The following is a 9,166-nucleotide window of genomic DNA, read 5'->3' on the forward strand; positions in this document are numbered from 1 at the left end:
GTTTGGTAAATATGCTTTATATTAGAACCTTGGTGGGCTTTACAGCACGGGGAAAGCCCTCCCCTTTGCCTCCTCGTACAAAAGACTATTCAAAAAATGAGGAGGTTGGTGAATCAAAGCTTGGTTTTACATCAGCTGTCAGCTGATATGGCCTTCCCTCACAGAAGATCGGCTACAAAATTACCCTTTCGGTAGTGAAGAGACTGAAGCATCCTGAAAGAGATTGAAGCAGAAAGATGTTAACAAAATTACCGTCATGGTACAAAAGAGTATTCAAAAAGGAGGTTGGTGAACTAAACTTGATTTACATCAGCTGATATATCCTTCTTGAATAGAAGATCAGCTACCCTCTGGACCAATGAGAGACTGAACTCTGAAGCATCCTGAAAGAGACTGAAGCAAATAGGTGATATCTCTAAAGGATGTTGACCCGCTTGGTAAATAGATGAAAGTCCTCCCATCATTAAAACATAAATTGATGCTCAGTAGTTGATAATTTTTTTTAACTAGTTTCAATTTCAGCCTCAACGAGACATTGTTTGTAAAACATATCCATTTCTAGAAAATATGGGCATGACGTTGCTGCATTTTCTGCTCCCTTTTGGCCAATTCCGGCTGCTGTCTTGAAGGACCTGTTGATAGTATCCCATTTCCCTTTACACTTCATAGCAGTCCTAGTAAATCCCATTGAAGCCATTCCCAGAGATATCTCTTCCCACATTCCAAATTTTGCAGAACGACTTAGCATTTTATGCTGCATTTCCATCCGAAGGGAGATTAAGGCCTGTACTTCATGTTTAAGCCATTTCTTAAGCCCTTGTTTTTTCTTACCACTCTGATCCTGCAAAATTATTTTCGGAGACTGCGGAATACTGATTATCTGTTTCCCTGTGGATTTTGGAGTACTAACTACCTGCCGCCTAAGAGCTAAACTTAGATGAGTGTCGACTTGAGCCCTCCTCTCCTCTTTCCTCATCGTTTCGGTTTCAACGTTCCACCAAGTTTCTTCTCTTGTAATCCTATCTTTCTTCATCTGCTCTGTCTCTTTTCTCATCCTTCCCCTTTCATCAAGATTCCTCCAAATTTGTTCTCTGGTAATCCTATCTTTCTCCTTCGGCTCTATCTTCCAGAGTAATACCTTATACATATCATCTTGCTTCTCGAGTAATACCTTATACATATCCTCTTGCTTCTTCATCATTCTATTCACCAATTCTTCAAAGTGACATTTAAGTTCGTCGTGGATTTCTCTCTTTCTCTTCTTCCAACACAAACTTTCACCCAATTCATCATGCGCATTTTCATTTCCAGCAACATCAGAACCAAATTCAGTATCAGCTGAATACGAGTGTGTTCTTTTGACACAAATTGCTTCTTTTTCTTTTATTGGACTTATGTTTGGTTCTTGAATTGTATCATGTAATCTGGTTTCATAAAAAAAAAATGTATTTTTTCACAATCAGATGAATGAATAAGTAAGAATTATCTAAAGTAAATTCTTTAGCTCACTCTGCAATGCTAGTAAATTGTACTACTTCCGCAAAATTCAACTTCTCATACAAAGACCATTTTCATGTAAAATTTGGATGCCCATATTCTAAGAGAAACCCCTAAAATCACACAAAAACATCCCCAAATTACATAAGACCGAAAAAAAAAATGTCTTTTTTTTTACCTGGAAACGATTCCCGAAAGAGGGGCTTCAGAGTTTGAAGAAACCCTAACCTGAGAATCCATTTCTGACCGATGATTTTCACCAGTAGCATCGACACCAACTCCGCCGCCTCCATCGTCTTCTTTACTCTGTATGTCATTTACTGATAAGCATAACCACTCTTTGCTGATGAAATTAGGCGAAATTGAGACAAAATTTGTAGAACATTTTGTAAATTCAGTAACATAATTTCGAACAGGAAGTGATTTTTGGAAGAGATTGTAAATCTGATCGAAATTTGAGTTCTAGTGAAGAAGGTTTTTGATGCAACTTATTATTCCTCCCGGTTACTGAAAATAGTGAAATTTCTTCAGAAAAATCCATTGTGAGTGACATCTGAAGAAGAGGAAAAAGAAGAAATGAAATTTCCAGAAGATCAAAGAAAGAAAAAACGAAACTTTTTGAAATTAGAGTGGAGGAAAAAAAAGCAGTGACATTTTGTGAAATGAAAGTTCTTGAAAGGGTAAAGTAGACTAGGGTTTTGATTTCGGGAAACACGTCTTTATTAAATGACGTGTCTAAATACTAACCGTAATTTCTAAACACCGATTGTGGGCTATTGATGTTTTACATCTGACGGTTAGATAATAGATGGACTTTGGTACATTCATGGACGTTGCTACAGTTATCATCGATGTGTACTCCGGCAAAACGTCCCTAATGTGAAATGAACGGATGAGATCCAATCTCTCAATATTGGGATTGATAAAGGGCATATGTCCCACTCGTGTTTTATTACACACAGGACCAAAATTGGGAGTATGGCTCTATCAATCAATCTTTTTTCTTTTCTTTTTTTTGTGAAGGAAAAACAAATTTCATTAATTTGTTTGACATAGTTTTACATAAAATTTGAGTACAACTATGAAAAAATTACAGTAAAAAGTACAAATAATGATAAGATCTCCTAAAAAAGAAAAAATTGGAGTATGCTCTATCAACTTATCATTTCCGCTTTCTTCCCTTGACGTGGCATGAATACTCACCACTTGGGAACGGTGAATTTGGGCCGCCGACAGTGGGTCTTGTTGAATAACCATGAATCATCACTTATGCATCACATTATCGGGGTTTGCAGATTAAATTAGGGTATATTTAACATTTTCGACAATAGAGAGGGAGCGTTCATGGAGTGAAAACCTCTCTCAGAAAAACGTTGCGCAAGTATATATTTCAATAAGTAGATATCGACATCCTAGTAGGACTAGGTAGTTACCATCATCCTAGTAGGTATTGCCATCCAAAAACTAGTTATCATCATCTTCTAAATACCCGTAATTGATTTACTTTTTTGAGAAAAAGTAAGCAGTTTAGACAAGCAGAAAAGTAATATAACTATGTTGTGGAAAAAAATCTATTTTGTAAGACATGTCATCATATGAAGTATTTTAAATTTTCTTCCCCATTTCTATCCGGATCTTAATTTTGTTAAGATTCGAGTGGAGCACTTTAGTTTCTTATTTTATGTTTTGAATTAACAAAATTGTATTGTAGCAATGGTCGATATATCCATATTATATCTTTCAGTTCACATGCATACGGCAAGTGAACGTCATAACAGATTCTCATACCTTTTGGAGGGTCTTCGATTTCGTTCAATCTCTCATACAACCATTTATGGACATGATGATCAGAGATTACAGAATTCGATGTTGAGTTTGGGCTTATTACTTCTTTTATGGAAGCACCATATCTTTTCGGGGAGTATCCAACAAAATGGTGATAAATCATTAACAAATTTCCATTCATTTTTCGGGTATATTTGGTATAATATTTTGTTTTAGATTTCTTTCGGTTCAAGATTATTGTACTAATCATGTATTTCAATTTTATGGATATAACTGAATACTATGTAATTATATTTTATTGCCGATAAAGTTTGGGGCTTTCATGCTCCTCATTCTTTAAAAAAAATGATAAATAGAGAGCGGTGTACACTTATATAATTACAGTTATCTTCATCCACTAGTAATAATCTTTATCTTCTCCATTGAATTTTCTCATTTTCTGTTCTGATTTTAATTGAGTTTAAGTTCCGGGTAGAATTATCTATCTAATTTTAAATAAAACAAGTTGCATTATAACAATTGATATTGTAGTATATTTTTATTTCGGGTTTTTTTAGTTTTCCCCCCTAAACGAATTAGTGATGTAGCTTTCCCCCTTATTGTTTCGAATTGAGAGTTGATTTTCTAAGTAGAATCCATTTTTTTTGAGGTAGATTATCTAAGGTTAATAGAGGTAAACTTGTCTGTAAGCTTTACCATTGGTTGATTATTATTTGTTTATAATACTCTCGAATATTGTCGATCTTTATCTAAATTAGGACATGCTCAACTCTTTTTGTTGTGTATATATTGTTGGAATCTTATGCAAAGTCTTTATTTTGTTTGTATGGGAAACTTGGTTATGCCACAAATGAAAGGTCTAATTTTAGGCGTATACGGGGCTGCTTGTAATATTAGTTTTTCTTCTTAGTTTTTGATGTTTGCTGACCTCCTTATATTTATCTTAGTAACCTTTCTTCCCTTTTATCTTTCGTTAAGTTTTCAACTGATCGATATAGAATGTTGCAGGTTCTGTTTAATCCTCGTGTTATGCCTAAGGGGTTAATTTCATTGGTTGAGTTGGATTTAATAACAATCATATGTATATTTTCCTCTACTATATTATGAATCTTCCTAAATATGTAAATCTTTGGATTTATACGTATATTTTCCTCTGCTTGTAATATTAGTTTTTCTGTTTAGTTTTTGATGTTTATTGACCTCCTTATATTTATCTTAGCAACTTTTCTTCCCTTTTATCCTTCGTTAAGTTTTCAACTGATCAAATTAGAATGTTGTAGATTCTGTTTAATCCTTGTGTTATGCCTAATAAGGGCTTAATTTCATTGGTTGAGTTGGATTTAATAACAATCATACGTATATTTTCCTCTGCTATATTATGAATCTTCTCAAATATGTACATCTTTGGATTTATACTCTATATATTATTTAGTTCTCCTCTGTTATGAAAGCAATATGTATGTCAATCAAATGTTTAAATGTGTTGGTGACGTCTTGGTTTTTGGCAAGTACTTGAAACTCTTTCTTTCTAACTTTTAAACTAGCCAGTGGAATTGGTCCTTATTAGCTTGTGTTATCTTTAGCTCATGTTCAAACTGTATAACTTTGAATTTCAGTTGTTATTGAACTAAATGGTTTCCTTAAAATTTCAAGTATACGTTTCAGGATCTTGTTGGTGGAGATACTATAACTTGAATGATTCTTATGTAATCTTGAAAAATTCTTGTAAGGTTTCCGATTTTCTAAATCGGCTTTATCAATATATCGGCTGAGGTTAGCCCTTTTCTCGAAAAAAGAAAAGAAATTATTAGCCGCCAAAAATATATAATGCACATGAGTGAAGGTCAGTACGTAGCCAAACACTATGAAATTACATTAAATAGAACAAGAATTCAAATTTCTAAATCTCTTTTAAAGAAATTAAAATCCCAGCCAACAAGGCCAATTCAAGTTGGTTGGGTATAAATATTTCGATTGTAAATTCCTTGGATAATCATATGGAATCAACCCAGTTTCCCCCAAAATAATATAAATCGATATACCATTTATGAAAAGCGTCAATAGACATGAGGAAATCAAAGCAACCCACAAAAAAATTATATGCACCGACGACGACGGTTTGCAATTACATCGAGTGCTTCTAAAGCTAATGTTTCCACCGTCGTGGCAAAAAACTGTTTCACACCTGTAATAAAAAATTATAAGTAGCATGAGTTAATTCCCTGTTCCGAGTTGGTTCCATGTTTAAACAAGTTAGCTAAATCAAGAAATAACGACACGTTAAAAAAAACGACTGAAGAGGACATATATGCGATACAGAATGTGAGTACCTGCATGTAATCATCTTACAACCCTCGTTGCGCTCAACGTAATGCTTGCAAGACGGGCACCGTCTCCATCTCTTTTTTTTTTTAACAATCTTCATGAACAATGAATCATCTTTACTGTCGATGTCGATAACAATCTCACGATTTTTTTTTTTGAAGGAACGAGGGGCTTCAAAGAGCCCCTAAGATTTATTTATTAGACTACCTCATTCAAATTGAGGTTTGGAGGATTACATAAAAGAGGTGTTAGATAGACACCCCCTCTTGTTTCATCATCATACATGTAGTGACACAACAATTGTATAATGAATTTTACATTTTTTGAGATTACATAAAACCAAAAAACATGGAAGAAACAAATAGAAGTTTTGATCCTGCAAGTGAGAGAAATGATGTTCCAAAGGATATCTTGAATCCTTGATCATTCTCTAAACTGACTTGTTGACCATTGACTGTATCCCCCTGAATTGTCACATCAGTATGATTAAGATTTTTCTTCAATTGGAATTGCAAAACACATACCTTTGTCTCATCTTTTAGAGAAGAAATTGTATCAAGATCAATCTCGTATCCCATTTGTTTTACCAAAAGATCCTGAATAAAATTCAAGAAAAAGCAAAAAAAGATTTCGTCCAACATGACATATCTTCTCTATTCTTCGTTCCACTGATATGGACAGTTGAAGTTCTTGAGACAAGTTCTGAAGAATAACAATTCCATATTTTGAAAGAACACACATCATGTAATAGCCACTGAAATCAAACAAGAAAAGAAATAAAAAACCTAAACCTAATATTGCATAAACGCAATATTTTTATTGAAAGATAAAGATAAAAACAGACTAATATATTCTAGATTTTCTCGGTAGATCTGAAATCTCAGATCTATATCTGAGTAAATCTAGATTAGAGAGGAAGATTAGGAGAGAAAATTAAGGATTTTTTTTTCCTCTGGAAAAACGATTTTGGAGAGAGGAAACGATGACCAAATATGAGACATGGATAACAAGCTCACGATTACTACTGCACTGATGGATCTCTTTCCATGGAACCATGCAATGGAAACAGATTGGCTTTTTGCGACTAGGACAGTTTGATTCTGTACTCTTGCTTGAACTAGAATATCCAACACATTCATTCAAAACCAATTTGGAACAATTTCGATAAGGGCAGTAAGATCTTCCATAGGCTACCCCACCTGTTGATGCATCCAAAAATACTGCTGATTCACAGAGAGCACGACACCACTTTTCAAAGACACTTTTGGGGAGAACTGATTAGTAAGATGAAGCATCCAACATAACATTACAGTTGAATTCAGGGCATGTTATCTTCGAGATGTTGCGGTAAATCACCTGTGCTTCATATACTTAGCTACACAGCTAGTACAATAAGGATGCCGGCATCCCTTGAATTTCCTCTCTAAGGGAAGTTCTGTAAAACATATATTGCATGTGAAAAATCTACTGCGACACTTACTTGCTGAACTTATTAGAAGCGGTTCTTCCATTCTTCCATACGGTAGCAGGTTAAAGTTGTGCTTTCAGGGGATAATCGTTATCATCACATAAGCACAATCGTATATATTTCATATTTATGACGTTTACTTGGCGTTGGAGTTATGTTTTTCATGGGATTCCTAATTCCACAAGACTTCTAATTCCGAGTTCCATTCAAATTTCACTACCTCTGCACAAAGTCTTCAATTTTCGAAACAATGGTGATTTATGCAAGATATTAATGTCGTTGTGGCAATCCAGGGGAAAAAAAAAACATGTCATATTCAACAATTATAAAGATTTTTCGCTTCCAGAACCACAACTGATTTTGTGTAATGGCCCTCATACTGACCTTGCCAAGTATACAAACATACGTGCCATAGTGGCCCTTATATTGACCTTGCCAAGCATACGGATATCCGTGCCACACCCAATGTATTCAATCGAGGCTACCTATGATTTCAGGAAAGCCTCTATTCTTATTTTGAGCTAGTAGTCGGTCACATCATCTTGTGTTGGTTGCCGTAAAAAATGTGGACCAAAATGACTGAGTACAATTTCACAAAACATTATGAGAGTGTTTAGTATGTTGTTGTTTTAGCCATACAACTCTTAGAGCAGTTCCTATGATAATGTTCAAACTCAAAATTTTGTTGAGCCACGTGGATGGCCAAACGGGTTTCTCCACTATGGTAAAGCAGGGCAAAATGAACAGATTTGGTTTTCTAGGGCCCGACTAGTATTTCTTTTTAATATAAAATGTTTTGTAGGATAAAGATGAAAAATAAAATATAATATTTAGGTGAGATAAAATAGGATGAAGTGAGATAAAATAGGATGAAGTGAGATAAAATAAGATTAAAAATTAGTAAAATAATCAGAGATTGTATTTGGCGTGAATACAAGAGTCGCATGCGTCAACACAAGAGTCGCTGGCGTTTTTGGCATGAACGCGCGTCCTTCTCTCAGACGCGCGCTGGATGTTCCGACTCAATGTTCAAAGCAATAGATTTGATGATTTGAACATCCATTTTTCATGTTTGTTCATGCAATAGTGGGAGCAAAATGAACAAACTCTGAGTTTGTTCATCCCATAGGAACTGCTCTTATGAGACTCACATATGGGAGAAGTGAGTCTAACAGATGTCTCAAAGCTAGTCTAACAGATGTCTCAAAGCATGCTGAAATTGAAAGCTCTAAAATTTACCAATGGACTTTGGCATCTGAACTATTTCATGCCTGGGGACCGACATGTCAGTATGAGATACCTATACGAGACAAGTGAGTCGCATTCCATGCAATTGATCATTTGGTTCTGTAGGCAAGAACAACTAGACCGATTCAGTAATAGATCATTTGGTTCCTTGATGCATTAATTTTATCCAGTATTTGTAATTGTCTCTTGGGCGTTTTAACGTCAGTGATTAACCAAATAATTTGACTTGATTTAAGTTTCACAACCAGCCGAGTTAAGGTCCCGCGAACACCCAAAACAATCACTACCTTATCACCTAATGGCTTAATTGGCATGGCATAAACAAAAATGTTATCAAAGAAAATACAACATTGTAGGAAAGCACAAACGAAATTAACATTCATTCCGACTTCCGACCTTAATCAACAAGATGAAAGAAAAAACTCAGACTTGAATTAGATGCCAAACCAAGAAAATGAAATATGACTAGAGAGATCTTCATTTTAACATCAATAGATAGATATTTTGTTTGGTAAATATGCTTTAAATTAGAAACTAGGAGAGCTTCACAGCACGGGTGAAATCCCTACCCATTGCATCCCCATACAAAAGAGTATTCAGATAAGGAGGAGATTGGTGAATACAAACATGATTTACATCAGCTGATATAGCCTTCCTTGACAGAAGATCGGCAACAAAATCACCCTCTCGGTAGTGAGGACAGATTGAAGCATCCTGAAAGAGACTGAAGCAAAATGGTGGTTTCCCTCAAAGGATGTTAACAAAATCACCCTCTCGGTAGATAGACTGACGCTCTCCCATCCAAATAAGATAGAATGATGCTCGTTAGATGATGAATTTTTC

The 9,166-nt window shown here is 35.0% G+C and overlaps 1 protein-coding gene across 1 annotated transcript; it reads right to left on the minus strand.

Moving 5' to 3' along the window:
* On the minus strand, positions 1–2,105 carry LOC113334782 (trihelix transcription factor GT-2-like). The gene is made up of 2 exons (XM_026580984.1): positions 1,676–2,105; positions 1–1,424 (listed from the first exon to the last, which is right to left on the minus strand). Exons 1-2 carry the CDS (start codon positions 1,735–1,737, stop codon positions 503–505), a joined length of 984 nt encoding a protein of 327 aa, XP_026436769.1. The 5' UTR covers positions 1,738–2,105; the 3' UTR covers positions 1–502.
* Positions 2,106–9,166: the final 7,061 nt, after the last annotated feature.

This window comes from Papaver somniferum, chromosome 1 (genome assembly GCF_003573695.1).
Source record: "Papaver somniferum cultivar HN1 chromosome 1, ASM357369v1, whole genome shotgun sequence".
Classification (NCBI taxonomy): domain Eukaryota; kingdom Viridiplantae; phylum Streptophyta; class Magnoliopsida; order Ranunculales; family Papaveraceae; genus Papaver; species Papaver somniferum.